Source organism: Scyliorhinus torazame, chromosome 14 (genome assembly GCF_047496885.1).
Source record: "Scyliorhinus torazame isolate Kashiwa2021f chromosome 14, sScyTor2.1, whole genome shotgun sequence".
NCBI classification, from domain to species: Eukaryota; Metazoa; Chordata; class Chondrichthyes; order Carcharhiniformes; family Scyliorhinidae; genus Scyliorhinus; species Scyliorhinus torazame.
Genome location: NC_092720.1, coordinates 204,170,052 through 204,190,600, shown reverse-complemented (window position 1 = coordinate 204,190,600; position 20,549 = coordinate 204,170,052). Strand labels below are relative to the sequence as shown.

Genomic DNA, 20,549 nt, shown 5'->3' with positions numbered 1-20,549 from the left:
TATGGAGCAGATGGGAGGTGTAGACCCGTGGAGATTTAGCAGACCTAGGAGTAAGGAGTTCTCGTTTTTCTCCTATGTCCATAAAGTCTACTCGCGAATAGACTTTTTTGTGCTGGGAAGGGCGTTGATCCCGAAGGTGAGGGGAACGGAGTATACGGCTATAGCCATTTCGGATCACGCTCCACACTGGGTAGACTTGGAGATAGGGGAGGAAACAGGAGGGCGCCCACCCTGGAGAATGGACATGGGACTAATGGCAGATGAGGGGGTGTGTCTAAGGGTGAGGGGGTGCATTGAAAAGTACTTGGAACTCAATGATAATGGGGAGGTCCAGGTGGGAGTGGTCTGGGAGGCGTTGAAGGCGGTGGTTAGAGGGGAGCTGATATCAATAAGGGCACATAAAGGGAAGCAGGAGAGTAAGGAACAGGAGCGGTTGCTGCAAGAACTTTTGAGGGTGGACAGACAATATGCGGAAGCACCGGAGGAGGGACTGTACAGGGAAAGGCAAAGGCTACATGTAGAATTTGACTTGCTGACTACGGGCACTGCAGAGGCACAATGGAGGAAGGCACAGGGTGTACAGTACGAATATGGGGAGAAGGCGAGCAGGTTGCTGGCACACCAATTGAGGAAAAGGGGAGCAGCGAGGGAAATAGGGGGAGTGAGGGATGAGGAAGGAGAGATGGAGCGGGGAGCGGAGAGAGTGAATGGAGTGTTCAAGACATTTTATAAAAAATTATATGAAGCTCAACCCCCGGATGGGAGGGAGAGAATGATGGGCTTCTTGGATCGGCTGGAATTTCCCAAGGTGGAAGAGCAGGAAAGGGTGGGACTGGGAGCACAGATCGAGGTAGAAGAAGTGGTGAAAGGAATTAGGAGCATGCAGACGGGAAAGGCCCCGGGACCGGATGGATTCCCAGTCGAATTCTATAGAAAATATGTGGACTTGATCGCCCCGGTATTGACGAGGACCTTTAATGAGGCAAAGGAAAGGGGACAACTGCCCCCAACTATGTCTGAAGCAACGATATCGCTTCTCTTAAAGAAGGAAAAGGACCCGCTACAATGCGGATCCTATGGACCTATTTCCCTCCTAAATGTAGATGCCAAGATCCTGGCCAAGGTAATGGCAATGAGAATAGAGGAATGTGTCCCGGGGGTGGTCCACGAGGACCAAACTGGGTTTGTGAAGAGGAGACAGCTGAACACGAATATACGGAGGCTGTTAGGGGTAATGATGATGGCCCCACCAGAGGGGGAAACGGAGATAGTAGTGGCGATGGATGCCGAGAAAGCATTTGATAGGGTGGAGTGGGATTATTTGTGGGAGATGTTGAGGAGATTTGGTTTTGGAGAGGGGTATGTTAGATGGGTGCAGCTGTTGTATAGGGCCCCGATGGCGAGCGTGGTCACGAATGGACGGGGATCTGCATATTTTCGGCTCCATAGAGGGACAAGGCAGGGATGCCCTCTGTCCCCATTATTGTTTGCACTGGCGATTGAGCCCCTGGCGATAGCGTTGAGGGGTTCCAAGAAGTGGAGGGGAGTACTTAGAGGAGGAGAAGAACACCGGGTATCTTTGTATGCGGACGATTTGCTACTATACGTGGCAGACCCGGCGGAGGGGATGCCAGAAATAATGCGGATACTTGGGGAGTTTGGGGATTTTTCAGGGTATAAATTGAACATGGGGAAAAGTGAATTGTTTGTGGTGCATCCAGGGGAGCAGAGTAGAGAAATAGAGGACCTACCGTTGAGGAAGGTAACAAGGGACTTTCGTTACCTGGGGATCCAGATAGCCAAGAATTGGGGCACATTGCATAGGTTAAATTTAACGCGGTTGGTGGAACAAATGGAGGAGGATTTCAAGAGATGGGATATGGTATCCCTGTCACTGGCAGGGAGGGTGCAGGCGGTTAAGATGGTGGTCCTCCCGAGATTCCACTTTGTGTTTCAGTGCCTCCCGGTGGTGATCACGAAGGCTTTTTTAAAAAGGATTGAAAAGAGCATCATGGGTTTTGTGTGGGCCGGGAAGACCCCGAGAGTGAGGAAGGGATTCCTACAGCGTGGCAGGGATAGGGGGGGGGGCTGGCACTACCGAGCCTAAGTGAGTATTATTGGGCCGCTAATATTTCAATGGTGAGTAAGTGGATGGGAGAGGAGGAGGGAGCGGCGTGGAAGAGATTAGAGAGGGCGTCCTGTAGGGGGACTAGCCTACAGGCTATGGTGACAGCCCCATTGCCGTTCTCACCGAGGAACTACACCACAAGCCCGGTGGTGGTGGCTACACTGAAGATTTGGGGACAGTGGAGACGGCATAGGGGAAAGACTGGAGCCTTGGGGGGTCCCCGATAAGAAACAACCATAGGTTTGCCCCGGGGGGAATGGATGGGGGATATGGAATGTGGCAAAGAGCAGGAATAACGCAACTGAAAGATCTGTTTGTGGATGGGAAGTTCGCAAGTCTGGGAGCGCTGACCGAGAAATATGGGTTGCCCCAAGGGAATGCATTCAGGTATATGCAACTGAGGGCTTTTGCGAGGCAACAGGTGAGGGAATTCCCGCAGCTCCCGACACAAGAGGTGCAGGACAGAGTGATCTCAAAGACATGGGTGGGGGATGGTAAGGTGTCAGATATATATAGGGAAATGAGGGACGAAGGGGAGACTATAGTAGATGAACTAAAAGGGAAATGGGAAGAAGAGCTGGGGGAGGAGATCGAGGAGGGGCTGTGGGCAGATGCCCTAAGCAGGGTAAACTCGTCGTCCTCGTGTGCCAGGCTAAGCCTGATTCAGTTTAAGGTATTACACAGGGCACATATGACTGGAGCACGGCTCAGTAAATTTTTTGGGGTGGAGGATAGGTGTGCGAGGTGCTCGAGAAGCCCAGCGAATCATACCCATATGTTTTGGTCATGCCCGGCACTACAGGGGTTTTGGATGGGGGTGACAAAGGTGCTTTCAAAAGTAGTGGGGGTCCGGGTCGAACCAAGCTGGGGGTTGGCTATATTTGGGGTTGCACAAGAGCCGGGAGTGCAGGAGGCGAGAGAGGCCGATGTTTTGGCCTTTGCGTCCCTAGTAGCCCGGCAGGATATTGCTAATGTGGAAAGAAGCCAAGCCCCCGGGGGTGGAGACCTGGATAAATGACATGGCAGGGTTTATAAAGCTAGAGCGGATTAAGTTCGTTCTAAGGGGGTCGGCTCAAGGGTTCACCAGGCGGTGGCAACCGTTCGTCGAATACCTCGCAGAAAGATAGATGGAATGGAAAAAAGAAGGCAGCAGCAGCAGCCCAGGATCGGGAGGGTGGGGGGGGGGGGGGGGGGGTGGAGGAACCAGTAGGACTCTCAGGGTTGTTAATATATACTGTATAATATGTATAGGTCGTTGCGACAGATAATTATATATTGGACTGTTAAATTATATTTTTGGAGAGTGTTACTTGTGATAAGGCAGTTGCCAATTAGGGTTAGTTTTCATTTTTGTTATTTATTATTTATTCATTTTTTGTTTATAAAATAGGTCATTGTTATTTGTGTTGTTATAATATTGTGTAAAGGATGCACAATGTACTGTGTTGGTTGACCAAAAATTTTCAATAAAATATTTATTAAAAAAAAAAACTGGGAGGGGACCGGATTTTCCCTCGAATCCACCCCGAGGTCAGCTAACTGGCCATGGAACTGCCCCTGGAATACTCTGGAACACCCGTGGTACCTTCTTTAAAAAAACAGCTGTGCTGTCAGGAATATTAGCAGCCTTCTGCCTAAGGGCCAGCAAATGAGGGGGAACATGGGAGTGTTTGGGTGGGTTGGTGGGGCGGGAGGAAAAAAACATTTGACTAACTGGCTTCGGTGACACAGCAGCCGAAGAGTTACAGCGCTAAATGGGTTACAATCTGAACGTTATTAGTATGAGAGCATCTATGCAAAATGACCAGCGGAACATGGAGAAAATAACCTTATTGACCAGTGGTCTGTGCTGAATGTTCCTCCCTAACGTATCCAGACAAACCTTTGTTTTTTTTTCCTTTTTATAAATTTACAGTACCCAATTCATTTTTTCCAATGAAGGGGCAATTTAGCGTGGCCTATCCACTTCCCTGCACATCTTTGGGTTGTAGGGGCGAAACCCACGCAAACACGGGGAGAATGTGCAAACTCCACACGGACAATGACCCAGAGCCGGGATCGAACCTGGGATCTCAGCGCCGTGAGACTGCAGTGCTACCACTGCGCCACCGTGCTGCCCCTCAGACAAACCTTTTGTGGCTATCCCAGTGCACTGAAATCCGTATAAACGTAGTAATTGTATGGCACAAATGGAGGCCATCAATACAGCCGTAATCCCAGTCTCGGTATACAGTTCTATCGGTCACATCCAAATATTTTATTTTAGCAGGATGTGGGTTTATGCCTCCAGCAGCTTAGTTTACAGGTCGAGTGGCAGTTGGAGACTTCACTTCCTGGAGCGGGCCTATTGGCTCATTGGAAATCAGGCAGGGTACAAAAGTTGTGGCAGGAGTGCCTTTAGACACGGAGTGCTGATTGGAACAGAGTGCATCTGAGTTTAGGTGAGTGACTGAGTGCTGATTGGAACAGAGTGCATCTGAGTTTAGGTGAGTGACTGAGTGCTGATTGGAACAGAGTGCATCTGACTTTAGGTGAGTGACTGAGTTCGGGTGAGTGGCGAGAGAGGGCTGTGTTTTTGTTGGTGTTCGGGTTTATCCTTGAGGTTCTATTTTTAAAAAAATAAAAAAAATTTTAAAAATTATTTACATTAATTAACTAGTTGAATATGGCTGGACAGGTGATGTGCTGTTGCTGTATGATGATGGGACTGGTGGATCCCATTGAGACCGTCAGTGACCACATCTGCAGCAAGTGTTGGCTGCTCGAGGAACTTCAGCTCAGAATTGATGAGCTGGAGACCGAGCTGCACACACTGAGGCACATCAGGGACGGGGAAAATTACCTGGACTCTTTGTTTCAGGAAGCAGTCACACCCGGTAGAATAAATTCTGTTAATTCGGACAGTGGTCAGGGACAGAGTGGTGTGACTGCAAGGGAGGCAGGTAGGGGGATCCTGAGTTTAGGAGTTGAGGAGCCTCAGCCCTTGACCTTGTCCAACAGGTATGAGGTACTTGCTCCCTGTGTGGATGAGGAAGTGGGCTGTAGGGAGGATGCGTTGACTGACCACTGCAACGTGGTACAGGAAGCCATTCAAGAGGGGGGAGCAAAAAGACAAGTGGTAGTTGTAGGGGATTCTATAATTAGGGGGATTGATGGCATCCTTTGTAAGCCAGATCGTGAGTCCCGCATTGTATGTTGCCTGCCCGGTGCCAGGATGATGGACATCTCTGATCGGCTTGAAAGGATTTTGGAGAGGGAGGGGGAGGATCCAGTTGTTGTGGTCCACATTGAGACTAACAACATAGGTAAGACTAGGAAAGAGGACCTGTTTGGGGATTATCAAACACTAGGGACTAAATTAAAGAACAGGTCCTCCAAGGTTATAATCTCTGGATTACTACCCGAGCCACGTGCCAATTGGCATAGGGTTGAGAAAATTAGGGAAGTTAACACGTGGCTAAAGGAGTGGTGCGGGAAAGAGGGATTCCATTTCATGGGGCATTGGCATCAGTACTGGGGCAGGAGGGACCTGTACCGTTGGGACGGTCTTCACCTGAACCATTCTGGGACCAGTGTTCTAGCAAATAGGATAAATAGATTGGTCACAAGGACTTTAAACTAGCAAGTTGGGGGGAAGGGAAGGGTAAAGCTATGGACAGTATAATGGTTAATGGAGAGCAAGGCAGCAGGTTACGTGACAGGTTATTATGTAGAGATATGGGTTCAAAGACAAGGAAAATTAGGAGAAAGGGCAAGAGGAAAAATAAATTGCGAAAAGTTACTGATCAAGGTGTTAGGATTCATAACAAAGACATAAAAAACAGCATAAGTGTACTTTACCTGAATGCTCGTAGTATACGGAATAAGGTGAATGAGTTGATGGCGCAAATCATCGTGAATGCCTATGATTTAGTGGCCATTACTGAAACATGGTTAAAAGATGGTCACGACTGGGAGTTAAATATCCAAGCGTATCAAACTATACGAAAGGATAGAATGGACAGTAAGGGCGGTGGTGTAGCTTTGTTGTTTAAGGATGGCATCCGGGCAATAGTAAGGGATGATATTGGTGCTATGGAGGACAAGGTTGAATCAATTTGGGTGGAAATCAGGAATAGTAAGGCGAAAAGGTCACTGATGGGAGTAGTCTATAGGCCACCAAATAGTAACAGGATGGTAGGGCAGGCAATAAGCAAAGAAATAACGGATGCATGTAGAAATGGTACAGCGGTTATCATGGGAGATTTTAATCTGTATGTCGATTGGTTTAACCAGATTGGTAAAGGCAGCCTTGAGGAGGAGTTTATAGAATGTGTCCGGGATAATTTCCTGGAACAGTATGTAATGGAACCTACAAGGGAACAAGTGGTCCTAGATCTGGTCCTGTGTAATGAGGCAGGATTGATTAATGATCTCATAGTTCAGGATCCTCTTGGAAGGAGCGACCACAATATGGTGGAATTTAAAATACAGTTGGAGGATGACAAGGTAAAATCAAACACTAGTGTTTTGTTGTTAAACAAAGGCGATTACAATGGGATGAGAGAAGAACTAGCTAAGGTAGACTGGGAGCAAAGACTTCATGGTGAAGCAGTTGAGGAACAGTGGAGAACCTTCCGAGCGATCTTTCACAGTGTTCAGAAAAGGTTCAGACCGACAAAAAAGAAAGACGGTAGAAAGGGGAAAAACCGACCGTGGATATCTAAGGAGGTGAGGGAGAGTATCAAATTGAAGGAAAAACATACAAAGTGGCAAAAATTAGTGGGAGACTAGAGGACTGGGAAGTCTTTAGGGGACAACAGAAAGCTACTAAAAAAGCTATAAAGAAGAGTAAGGTAGACTATGAAAGTAAACTGGCTCAGAACATAAAAGCAGATAGTAAAAGCTTTTTTCAAATATATAAAACAAAAAAGAGTGGCTAAGGTAAATATTGGTCCTTTGGAAGATGAGAAGGGAGATTTAATAATAGAAGACGGGGAAATGGCTGAGGAGCTGAACAGGTTTTTTGAGTCAGTCTTCACAGTGGAAGACACAAATAACATGCCAGTGACTGATGGAAATAAAGATATGATAGGTGAGGACCTTGAGATGATTGTAATCACTAAGGAGGCAGTATTGGGCAAGCTAATGGGGCTAAAGGTAGACAAGTCTCCTGGCCCTGATGGGATACATCCCAGAGTGTTAAAAGAGATGGCTAGGGAAATTGTAAATGCACTAGTGATAATTTATCAAAATTCACTAAACTCTGGGGTGGTCCCAGAGGATTGGAAAGTAGCAAACGTGACACCACTGTTTAAAAAGGAGGTCGGCAGAAAGCGGGTAATTATAGACCGGTAAGCTTCACTTCGGTTGTAGGGAAAATGCTGGAATCATTAAGGAGGAAATAGCGGGGCACCTGGAGGGAAATTGTCCCATTGGGCAGACGCAGCATGGGTTCATAAAGGGTAGGTCGTGCCTGACTAATTTGGTAGAATTTTTTGAGGACGTTACCAGTGCAGTAGATAACGGGGAGCCAATGGATGTGGTATATCTGGATTTCCAGAAAGCTTTTGACATGGTGCCAAGTGTGAGGCTATCCATTTTGGGAGGAATAACAACAGAATGGATTATTATTTAAACGGTAAGATGTAAAAACATGCTTCTGTGCAGAGGGACCTGGGTGTGCTGGTGCACGAGTCGCAAAAAGTTGGTGTGCAGGTGCAACAGGTGATTAAGAAGGCTAATCTTGTCTTTCATTGCTAGAGGGATGGAGTTCAAGACTAGGGAGGTTATGCTGCAATTGTATAAGGTGTTGGTGAGGCCACATCTGGAGTATTGTGTTCTGTTTTGGTCTCCTTACCTGAGAAAGGACATATTGGCACTGGAGGGAGTGCAGAGGAGATTCACTAGGTTGATCCCAGAGTTGAGGGGATTAGATTATGACGAGAGGTTGAGTAGACTGGGACTGTACTCATTGGAGTTTAGAAGGATGCGGGGGGATCTTATTGAAACATATAAAATTATGAAGGGAATAGATAGGATAGATGCGTGCAGGTTGTTTCCACTGGTTGGGGAAAGCAGAACTAGGGGGTATAGCCTCAAAATAAGGGGAAGTAGGTTTAGGACCGAGTTTAGGAGGAACTTCTTCACCCAAAGGGTTGTGAATCTCTGGAATTCCTTGCCCAGTGAAGCAGTTGAGGCTCCTTCTTTAAACGTTTTTAAGAAAAAGATAGATACCTTTCTAAAGAATAAAGGGATTCGGGGATATGGTGTACGGGCCGGAGAGTGGAGCTAAGTCCACAAAGATCAGCCATGATCTCGTTAAATGGCGGAGCAGGCTCGAGGGGCCAGATGGCCTACTCCTGCTCCTAGTTCTTATGTTCTTCTGTTCAACCTTTCTGGCAGTGTGATTAAGGCCCACACCGCTCTCTGGGTGAACGCATGTCTCCTCAACTCCCCTCTAGTTTTTGCACCAGTCATTTTAAACTTGTACCCCCTGGCTTATTTACCTCTCTGCTAAGGAAAATGGGGCCTTCCCAATGGCAGCACAGTGGTTAATACTACAACGCCAAGTACCTGAGATCGAATCCAGCCTTGTCTGTGTAGAGTTTATACGCTCTCCCCGTGTCTGCGTGGGTTTCCTCCAGTTTCCTCTCACAGACCAAAGATGTGCAGGTTCGCTGGATTTGCCACGGTACAAATTGCCCCTTAGTGTCCAAAAATGTGCAGGTTAAGTGGATTGGCTGTGCTCAATTGCTTCTTGGGTGCAGGGAGTGGGTCTCGGGCAGACTGCTCTTTCGGAGGGTCGGTGCAGACTCGATGGGACAAATGACCTCCTCTGCACTGTAGGGATTCAAAGTTTCTATCTAGCACCAACAAATAACGGCAAGTCTCGGACACTTACATCCCGTCCCAAATAGCTCTGATTGTACCCGTCAAAAAAAATGCTTCACCTTGAGAGTGACGGACAATGAGTCCTTCTGTGAGTCAGAACACAGAATACGCAGGACAGAAGAAATGGCTTTGGGTGCAATGGGGGAGCTCTTTACCCAGCATCCACAATGGCAGAGAAAGTGCTCTATCTTTGGGATTGAATGCTCGCACAACTCTGTCACGGGGATAGAGGGGTTTCTCTGCTGCCAAGGATGCTGGGTAAAGAAGCCAGCCATTCGACCAAAGCCAGGACACAGGACAACAAGATACCTGTGCCTCTGGCACTGTGTCAGGTCCCAATGAGCTACTAACAGCCCCTTTATCCAATCCCTCCACTGCTGGTAGCAGTACAGGAGGGAAGGGAGCATGTTCCCAGACACTACATTAATATGCACCCATTCCCCTCCTTATTTGGCTGGGATCTTTGAGGCATTCTGTCCTTCAAGCAGACACCAGGCTTCGCAGGCTGCCTATATTACAGGTTCCTGGAACAGTACATCCCTCTCCCAAACGGAGAAGGACCACGGGATAGCAACAGATTAGGATACTCAACAAGCAAAGTAGAATTGTGCGCAATCCCAGATATTTGTGAACACTGCAGTGATATGCAGCCAATTCCCCCAGGATGTTTGGCTCGCCGAGTTTCATAAGGAATATGAGCAAGAGGAGGCCATTCGGCCCCTCGATCCTGCTCGGTCATTCAAAATGCTCATAGTTGACCTGCTGTCTCACTTCTGCCTTCCTGCACTAGCCCCACAATTGCCATTACCTTTGGTACCCAAGTTCCCTATAGATTAGAGGTGGACGGGGGTGGGAGGGTTTGCTGGGGAAGTGGCAAAGTAACCTGCCGGCCCTCTTGTGTGGTTTTCAGGGTCGACATCGCACACCTGATCCTCTACCACCTCAGCACCTGTTGCAGGAGGAAGTACTTTGACTTTGAGCGAGAGATCTTGGCATTTGCCAATGAAAACTGGGACAACCTACTACTCGGACAGGTACGTGCGTGACAGGAGCCCGAGGTGACTGACCTTCCCGATCCTCTCAGTACTGTGCAGTCGGGGGTGGGAAATAAAAATCATAGTGAAACCATTTTGCCGATTTTCAGAACCTCTCTCTTCCCTTTTCTCCTGACCCCAATTTTCTTGGAGACTGACTCCTGGAAATTGGGGGCGGGGAAGAGGAATGTTATCCTCTGGTGCGCCGGGGGGGTTGCTAGCTGGAATTCTGTGAGATCGAGTAGAATGCCAGCTCTATTAAGGTCAACATCCAATGGAATGTGAAACCATCACTACTCTTTGGGCAGCACGGTAGCATACTGGATAGCGCAATTGCTTCACAGCTCCAGGGTCCCAGGTTCAATTCCCGGCTTGGGTCACTGTGCGGAGTTTGCACATTCTCCCCGTGTGTGCGTGGGTTTCCTCCGGGTGCTCCGGTTTCCTCCCACAGTCCAAAGATGTGCAGGTTAGGTGGATTGGCTATGCTAAATTGCCCTTAGTGTCCAAAATTGCCCTTAGTGTTGGGTGGGGTTACTGGGTTATGGGGATGGGGTGCAGGTGTGGGCTTGGGTAGGGTGCCCTTTCCAAGAGCCAGTGTAGACTCGATGGGCCGAATGGCCTCCTGCACTGTAAATTCTATGAAATCTTGATTCCTTACGGTTCAGGTGAAAATTGTTCCCCAGTGTTTCACGGCTCATTTGAGAGGGCACATTGATGTGGAATGAGGGCAGAGTCTGGAATTCAGGGCTACGTAAGGAGAGGGAGAGGGGGCAAGATTTTCCAGACATTTGTAAGCTAGGCCCGGCTTCCCTTCCCCAAAGGCCACTTGAGATTCAGCTGGTGTGTTGAATTCAATAACGGTGGTGTAACTCGGCTACGGGGTCTGAACTCGCAATCTCGGGGTTGCTCGCTGAGTCATAACCACTGCACTACCCCCACCCTATACAGCCGATGCTTCGCGTCTGGACTAGCACGTTGGCTGCATGGTCCCTCCGGGTGGTAGGGATAAGGTATATACAACAACCATATCACTTTCCAAAGGGTTGGAGGGAGGGAGGGTTGGTGGATCGGATCAGGAAGAAACCCACTCCAGTTGCTGACATTCGTCAGCCCTCTCTAAGCTGAGGCACGCAATGTCCTGTTGTCATGCCTCTCCTGCCCAGAAGGCCCGTGAAGCAGCACAGGTCGGGGGTCAAACACCAAGGCCTTCCTGATCACTAAGGCTCAACTGTTCACTCAGTAAGATGAGACATCAGGTGACTGTTGTTCTCAGGTGATTCTCTCTCTCTCTCTGTCATGGCTGAGATTCCTCGGTGTAAATGTTACCAGCACAATTTAGGAGGCCATTTTGCTTTTGCCCCCATTTGACCTCTGCAATTTCCTGTAATTTGCAGCTGTCCAGCGCTTCGAAGTCAGAACGCTATGAGCAGATCCTCAATGCCCTGAACAGTCATAGGAGCAGGTAAGAGAACGAGGCCTTCTTAACCCTTACCCCATGACAAAGGCTGCAGGCTTGAGTTGTACTCCAGAAACCTGAGCATGCAATCAAGGCCCACATTCCCGGCCTTGCTTCACCATTTGATAAGATAATGGCTGATCCGATTGCGGCCTTGACTACCCCTGCTTCCCACCCCACCTTTGACTCTCTTCACAATCAGAAACCTGTCGTAGCTCAGCTGTGGATATATTCAATGACCCCCCCACCCCCCAAGCCTCCACAGCTCTCTGGGGGAAGAGAATTCCAAACACTAACCACCCTCTGAGGGAGGAAATGCCTCCTCACCTTTGTCTCATCCTTTGCACGGAGATGGTGCGCGGAGTAGTGATGTCTCAGGACGAGTAACCCCAAGGGCCGGGCTAATAGCCTGGGGAAATGGGTTCAAACCCCAGCACGGCAGCTAAAAGTCAGTCAATTGACTTGAAACGTATTCTCTGTAATGATGACCATTGACTGTTGTAAAAAACCACCCAGTTCACTGATGTCATTCTCGGAAAGGAAATCTACCACCCTTACCTGGTCTGGCCTACATGTGACTCCAGACCCACAACTGCCCCCTGAATTGGCCTAGCAAGCCATTTAGGGCAGTTGGCGTAACCCGTCTACGGGATCTGAACTCGCAATCTCGGGGTTGCTCCCTGCACTCCCCCCACCCTATACAGCCGATGCATATGCTGGCGTGTATATTTATTTCTCCTTTACTTTTTCTTTTACTCTTTCTTTCGCTTTCTATTTTCTCTTTTTTCCCCTCTTTCCTCAACTCTTTCACCCCCTTCCTCTCTCTTCCCTCGATCTCCTCTCTTCATTCCCTCACTCTTTCTCATGCTCACTCTTATTTCTCACGCTCTTATTAATATCTTTCTCTCTCTTTCGCTCCCCCCGCAAGATTTGTGTCCGGGAAAGAGATCAAGAAAAAGAAGTGCATCTTCGGCCTGCAGGAGAGGCTCCCGCCTCAGCCTCCGCCCGTTGCCACCCTGTGCGAGTTAGCGAACCAGCTGATGGCGACCTCTGCCAGCCCTACCCCCAACAGGTTGGTAGAGACCAGGGCCAGGGAGGGAGCCTAACATGACGCGGACGCGCGGCATTGCCGATGTGGGTTTCCCTCACCAGGTATGGCAGGCGTGTTTGCACCAACGTGATATACCCACTTGGCCGGTATGTGCACTGTTACCGCGTGCCGCTGTTACCGCGTGCCGCTGTTACCACGTGCCGCTGTTACCGCGTGCCGCTGTTACCGCGTGCCGCTGTTACCGCATGCCGCTGTTACCGCGTGCCGCTGCTACCGCGAGCCGCTGTTACCGCGTGCCGCTGTTACCGCGTGCCGCTGTACTGCGTGCCGCTGTTACCGCGTGCCGCTGTTACCGCGTGCCGCTGTACTGCGTGCCGCTGTTATCGCGTGCCGCTGCTACCGCGTGCCGCTGCTACCGCGTGCCACTGCTACCGCGTGCCGCTGTGCTGCGTGCCGCTGTGCTGCGTGCCGCTGCTACCGCGTGCCGCTGTTACCGCGTGCCGCTGCTACCACGTGCCGCTGCTACCGCGTGCCGCTGCTACCGCGTGCCGCTGCTACCGCGTGCCGCTGTTACCGCGTGCCGCTGCTACCGCGTGCCGCTGCTACCGCGTGCCGCTGTTACCGCGTGCCGCTGCTACCGCGTGCCGCTGTTACCGCGTGCCGCTGCTACCGCGTGCCGCTGTTACTACGTGCCGCTGCTACCGCGTGCCGCTGTTACCGCGTGCCGCTGTTACCGCGTGCCGCTGTTACCGCGTGCCGCTGCTACCGCGTGCTGCTGCTACCGCGTGCCGCTGCTACCGCGTGCCGCTGTTACTACGTGCCGCTGCTACCGCGTGCCGCTGCTACCGCGTGCCGCTGCTACCGCGTGCCGCTGTTACCGCGTGCCGCTGCTATCGCGTGCCGCTGTTACCGCGTGCCGCTGCTACCGCGTGCCGCTGTTACTGCGTGCCGCTGTTACCGCGTGCCGCTGTTACTGCGTGCCGCTGTTACTGCGTGCCGCTGTTACTGCGTGCCGCTGCTACCGCGTGCCGCTGTTACTGCGTGCCGCTGCTACCGCGTGCCGCTGCCATGCATCCTGTGGAGAAACCCTCTGTTCCCGGTTACACACTGATTGATGGCTTTAGACGGTTGTGAATGTTGATACGGCTGTGTCAACCAACACTATCAATTCTGCTATTTAGTGAGATCGTGGCTGACTCATGATCTCCCTCTACCCAGTTTGATTCTGTCACCCTTTAGTTGTGCCTGACTTTATTCCTTGCCCAACAAAACTATAGTCAGGCACAACAGTGTGGAGTAATATAAAGGACGCTTAGACCAGAGTTTGGGGCGGGGAAAGGGAGTTTATTGGTGATTGTAAAAGTGGGGGTCGTGATTGAGGTTTGACTGAGGCCATAGCAGCAAGGAGGGGGTTGGGTCAAAATCAAATAAGCTTCCACTTTATCTCATTGAGTCACAACATTATCATCTCTCTGCTGGATGGCTCCATCGCAGTCCCACTGGAATCACTCAGACTCACCTGGGGTCAATGTCCCCACAGGCTGTCCGAGAAGTAAGGGACAATCGCCACCCCTTGAGGGACGGGTCAAACAGCCAAAATGAGAGATGAACCCCTTAAAATACGACAAAGGCTATCGCCCTATCTCAGTGCACGATTAATGAAATGATGTCGCCCAGTTATTCAGCCTGCGCCCCTGTGTTGTCCCTACTTGTATTCATCATTTTCAGTGGAAACTACAACTCCAACATGCACTTGGAGGACATTTAGAAAGGTTGAACGGCACAAAATGAACATTATCCAAATGTGATTTACTTGAGGAAGAAGCCGGCAATGCCAAGCAGGTCAGGGCAGACTCCGGGGCGGGTGAAAGAAAAAGTGGGATAGCTTGATCTTGGTTTCGGACAAAGCTCGGCACAACATGGCGGGCCGAAGGGCCTGTTCTGTGCTGTACTGTTCTATGTTCTATTCCGGGTCAATGACATTTCCTCAGAACTCAAGCTTGCGATGTAACCGGTTTTACTCCAGCACAGGGGAGGGGGAAGGAAGAACAAACGGGGGAGGGGCTGCAATGAAAGCAGAAAAGACTGGGAAGACTCAGCAGGTTTGGAGGGAGAAGCAGAGTTAATGTTTCGAGTCCCTATAGGGAAGGAGAAATGTGATGGATTTTAGATTGTTCAAGTGGGGGTGGCGCAGTCAGTGATAGGTTGGAGCTCAGGCGAGATTGACCAGGATGACACAGACACAAGACAAATGGAATGCTAATGGACGTGTTAAAGACTAAATAGGGTGCTAATAGTGGCATACAAGTAAGGTAGAAGAATGGGTTCATAGCAGAACAAAGGTGAAAGCAGAGCTGAAGAACAAGTGACAGATGGGCCTGCGGAGGAGAGGGTTGAGAAAAAAAATCAAAATGGAGGGCAATCATGGCCTGAAGTTGTTGAACTCAATGTTGAGTCCGGAAGGCTGTAAAGATGAGGTCTTGTTTCTCCAGTTTGCCTTGGGTTTCACTGGACCCTTGGGTTTCACCGGACCCTTGGGCTTCACCAGAACCTTGGGCTTCACCAGAACCTTGCAGCAGGCCAAGGGCAGACTTGTGGGCATGAGGACATGATGATGAGTTAAAATGGTAAGAGACAGGAAGGTTGTGGTCATGCTTGCGGACTGAGCAAAGGTGTTCTGCAAAGCAGTCACCCAGCCTGTTTAGTCTCTCCAATGTAGGGGAGACCGCGGAGTCTGCACGTTCTCCCCGTGTCTGCGTGGGTTTCCTCCGGGTGCTCCGGTTTCCTGCCACAGTCCAAAGACGTGCAGGTTGTGGATTGGCCATGATAAATTGCCCTTAGTGTCCAAAAAGGTTAGGAGGGGTTATTGGATTATGGGGATAGGGTGGAAGTGAAGGGCTTAGGTGGGTCGGTGCAGACTCGATGGGCCGAATGGCCTCCTTCTACACTGTATGTTCTATGTCCAGAAGAGGCCCATCAAGCCTGGACCGACAAAAGATACTAATCTACACTAATCCCATTTATCAGCACTTGGCCCACATCTTTGAATGTTGCTCATCCAAGTACTTTTTAAAGATTGTGAGGTTTCCTGCCTCAGCTACCCTGTCAGGCAGTGCACCCAGATTCTCACCACCCTCTGGGTGAAAAGAGTATTCCTCAGATCTCTTCTCAACCTCCTGCCTTTCACCTTAAAACTTATCCCCTTGTTATTGACTCTTCCAACTAAGGGGAACAGTGGCTTTATACCCACCCTGCCCATGCCCCTCATTATTTTACACACCTCAATCAGGTGTCCCCCCTTCAGCTTTTCTGCTCCAAAGAAAACAACGCGAGCTTAGCCAGCCTCTCCTCATAGCTAACGCGCTCCATCCCAGGCAACTTCCTGGTGAATCTCCTCTGGGCCCTCTCTGGTGCAGTCATATCCTTCCTATCGTGTGGCGACCAGAACTGAACACCGTACTCCTCACCAAAGTCCTTGGGATCTCATAGAGATTTTTAAAATTCCAACAGGACTAGACAGGGTCGATGCAGGGAAGATGTTACCAATGATGGGTGTGTCCAGAACCAGGGGTCACAGTCTGAGGATTCAGGGTAAACCATTTCGTACAGAGATGAGGAGACATTTCTTCACAGAAAGAGTGGTGAGCCTGTGGAATTCATTATCGCAGGAAGTAGTTGATGCTAAAACTTTGAATATATTCAAGAGGTGGCTAGATATAGCACTTGGGGAGAATGGGATCAAAGGCTATGGGGGGAAAGCAGGATTAGGCTATTGAGTTGGATGATCAGCCATGATCGTGATGAATGGAGCAGACTCGAAGGGCCAAAAGGCCTCCTCCTGCTCCTATCTTCTCTGTATGTATCTATGTATAACTGCCCTGCTCTTATAATCTATTCCACGACTGATAAAGGCAAGTATGCCTTCTTATTTACCCTATTCACCTGTCCTGCCAGGGATCTGTGGACAAACACACTAAGATCCCTCTGTTCTCTGAGCTTCCTAGTATCCGGCCATTCACAGTACTCCAGTGTCGTGTTGCTCTTTCCAAAGTGCATCACCTCACACTTTTCAGGGTTAAATCTACCAGCCACCCATATTCTCCTGTAACCTAAGACCTTCTTTACAGTCAACCATCCCGCGTCATCTGCAAACTGTTATCTCCCCCCCCGACATTTTCTTCTATATCATTTTCACAAACATCTGTGATTATGTGGGAAGGCGATGGGGTATTGTGGTGATGGAGAAGTGCATCAGGGTGTCACGGAGGGAGCGGTTTGCGACAGGCAGGAAAGATTAAATGACAAATGATGGTGTAAGGGTAAAGGAGATGGAAATGGGATAGTTGAATTAGTGACTCAGCACAGCCCTTTCTGCCCAGATTTTAGGCAGCACCTGATACACCATAACCAGCAACTGGAATTCGATGTTGCTGCAAATGGTTAACGGTTATACATGATTATCGGACACTGGAAGGCTTCAAGTGGCATATTAGTAAAGGGGAGTGGGGAGGCCCCTGCACAAATAAAAACAAGTATCCCCACTTCTTAGAATGATACAGCACAGGAGGTGACCATTCGGCCCATCATACCAGTGCCACCTCCTTTAAAAATCTATCCATTAGTCGCACTCCCTCTTATTTCTCCACATGTACCAGCTTCAGTACTTATCCAACTTCCTTCGGGAAGTTACAATTGATCCAGCGCATTGCAGATCACAACAACTGTTGCGATACGAGATTTTGTTTTGTTAGTCCTCATCTCCCCTCGGGTCGTTTGTGTCAATTCCCATTAAACAGCCACTTCAGATCAAGGGTGAGGAAATAATTTCTGCTCCTTGCCTTTTTTGATGTGGTCCAGCCTGAACCGGCTGTTTACCCTGACTCTGAGGTTGGAGCTGGCGGGCGGGCGGGGAGTATGAACAGGGAGTCATGGGGAATATGGTACAACTGCTTTGTGCCCTTCTGTCCGTCCCCCCCCTTCTCCTCCTTTTGGCTCAGTGCAGTGCCCACAACGCTATGTACCATCCCTTAGGAAGGGCAAATTTTGAAGGGGTTTGACATTATTTGTGCACCTCCGTCCCCCACTCCCTCCTCGTCCCCTCCCACTCCAGGTCCATGCTCGAGGGGATGAAGAAGCTGAAGGCCAAGAGAACCCCTCGCCACAGAGACCCGCAGGACCTGTACGAGCTGAAGACCAGACGAGCACGTCGGCTGCTGCAGAAAGCCATCAGTCAGGTAACCAGCCTGGGGTGGTGGGGTTGCCGGGAAGAATGTGGTGGTGGTTGGGTTGTATAGAGCGAGAGAGAGCGTGTGGGCAGGAGGTCGGAGAGAGATTTGCGAGGGGGTGAAGAGAGGCTGAGGGCCTGAAAATCCAACTGAGAGAAGAAGGCAACCAGAAGTCCTTAGGATCGTAGGAAGAGGATTAGACCAATCAGCCCCTCGGGTTTGCTCCACCATTGACTTAAATTATTGACTTATCAATGCTCCAGTCACCCACCTTGACTGTGTAACCCTCAACACGCTCAGCCGGGGAAGAGATCAGCGCATAGGCAAACGGGGGAAAGATTGAGAGAGGAATCATGTAAAGCAGATAACGCAGGTGGACATGTGTGTGTCATACAAAGGGAATAGAGAAAGGGGCCATTCAGTCCTTCTAGTCTGTTCCACCGTTCTGCATCTCAACTCCATTTGCTCATCTTTGCTTCACACCCCTCGATACACCTGCCCAACAAAATCTATGGAGCTCCATATTGAAAGTTCCAATTGACCCACGCCATCCATAACCCTTTGGGGCGGAGGGAGTTCCAGATTTCCGTTCCGGCCTGTACGAGGTTCCTTGGTTACTGAGAACTGCAGCCCTGAGCAGTTTGATTTAGTTGAATGATTGGCACGGGACACGCTGAGAGAGTCGATGTTACAGATTTGTGGATAAGGTCTCTCAACCTGGTCTTCAGCCACTTTTGTGCTGGTGGTCGGGGGGGGGCTGATGCAAGCGCTGTGTACAAGCTGACGCTTTGGTGTTTTTGTGCCTGCAGAACGTGGTAGCGAATCCTTCCAGCCCCAACCAGTCCTATCAGGGCTGCAGAGGCAGCGCCAACACGTGCCCCATCCGGGAGAGCACGGAAAGGTAAGTGGACGAGTCACAAGTGGTGGGATTGGGGTGTGTGGGAAGCTCTGGACGTTTGTCTTCACCCCCTTGGTTTTAGGCCCATCTTCTGGGCTGAGGATAGACCGAATGATGGCAAGGATTCCTAGGCACCTGCTGGACGATCCTTCTATTCATCGTATTGGATCTATACATGGAAGGTTGTGCGCTACTCAGTAGGGCTACAGCTGTTTGGAGGGCCATGGTCATGTACCCTTGGCCACTGAGCGACAGAGTAGACATTCCAACCCTGGAGGTTGTGCAAGGTTAGCCCTTCAGATATTACAAAGAGACTGCCTGGCAGTGACCATCTCCAACTCAAGAGGAAGGATGCTCCCAGTGGTAGAGGTGTTCAGAACCAGGGGTCACAATTGGAGGATATGGGGGAAACCATTTAGGACAGAGATAAGGAGACATTTCTTCACCCAGAGAGTGGTCGGACTGTGGAATTCATTACCACAGGAAGTCGTTGAGGCCAAAACATTGTATGTTTTCAAGAAGCAGTTAGATGTGGCACTTAGAGCGAAGGGGATCAAAGGATGTGGGGAGGAAGCGGGATAAGGATATTGAATTGGATGACCAGCCATGATCATAATGAATGGCGGAGCAGGCTCGAAGGGCCGAATGGCCTCCTCCTGTTATTTTCTATGTAAGAGAGAATCTAACCATTGAGCAGAGACTGAACTGGACCAGCCATATAAATACTGTGGCTATCAGAGCAGGTCAGAGGCTGGGAATCCTGGGGGAGTAACTCACATTAAGGTGCCACTTCAAGTATTTACATCATTCATTTTCAAAGTTGCGATTAAGCCATAAAGGGACAGGAGGAGGCCCAGTCTGCCGATTGAGTTTAAGCAGTGCATTCCAGTTTTAGGACGGCTCGATGTGTAAATAAGCCTGCGGATTGTGGTGCAGGGAGAAGGAGGCCGGACCACCTTTTCACTCTCGCTCTCCTCTTTTGCTAGAACACCTCCAAAGATGATGTACGCGTCAATTCAGCCATCTTCCAACAATGTCCGCAGCCTGGAGTCATCGTCCTCCTCCTCGTTTGAATATGGGTGAGTCTGGTTGCTCATCGTATGTCCCTTACCCACATTCCTCCCCAGTCCCACAACCCACACCGCACTGTGACATCCTGCCACACAAGCCATAGAATCTTAGAATTCCCACAGTGCAGAAGGAGGCCATCGGGCCTCCACACACCTTCTGAAAGATGACCCAGCCCCGGCCTATTCCCGTAACCCCAAAATGCCGCCTAAGCTGCGCATCTTTGAACACTTAAGGGCAATTTTATCATGGCCGAGCCACCCCACCTACACTTCCTTGGACTGTGGGAGGAAACCGGAGCAGCAAAGGAAACCCACGCAGACACAGGGAGAATGTGGAAATTCCACACAGTCACCCGAGGTCGGAATTGAACCTGGGTCCCTGCTACAGTATGTCAGCAGTGCTAACCACTGTGCCACCGTGCAGCCAAATGTAGGGACTTGGTTCTGTGCAACAAAGGAGCCATTTGAAATCTGGATGGCGGCCCCATGAAGGAGATATTTTTGCCCATCACAAGAAGTCCCGAACCAATCTCACTGTCTTTGTCCTGTCATCCACACCGAGACCCTGCAACGTTTTCTGCTTCAAGCACAAACTAATTTATCTTAAAAGCTCTGGCACAAATTCTCCCCATGTTACTGCATTTCACTGCAACACAGTTGGTAACACTCTGTATATATTATGTAACACACTGTGTGTTACAGGGTATAACACTCCTGTATATATTATATAACACACTGTGTGTTACAGGGTATAACACTCTGTATATATTATATAACACACTGTGTGTTACAGGGTATAACACTCCTGTATATA

At 49.7% G+C, this 20,549-nt stretch overlaps 1 protein-coding gene across 2 annotated transcripts in view; it reads left to right on the top strand.

Annotated features, from left to right (window-relative positions):
- phf1 (PHD finger protein 1) overlaps positions 1–20,549 on the top strand; it is a 65,603-nt gene that overhangs the window by 39,067 nt on the left and 5,987 nt on the right. The window contains exons 10-15 of one of the 2 annotated variants that reach the window (XM_072475466.1): positions 9,912–10,035; positions 11,430–11,497; positions 12,420–12,563; positions 17,653–17,776; positions 18,577–18,668; positions 19,652–19,744. In XM_072475466.1, the coding sequence (XP_072331567.1) occupies positions 9,912–10,035; positions 11,430–11,497; positions 12,420–12,563; positions 17,653–17,776; positions 18,577–18,668; positions 19,652–19,744 (645 nt within the window). The remainder of the gene's footprint in view (positions 1–9,911; positions 10,036–11,429; positions 11,498–12,419; positions 12,564–17,652; positions 17,777–18,576; positions 18,669–19,651; positions 19,745–20,549) is intronic. The other variant, XM_072475467.1, reaches the window with a different exon arrangement.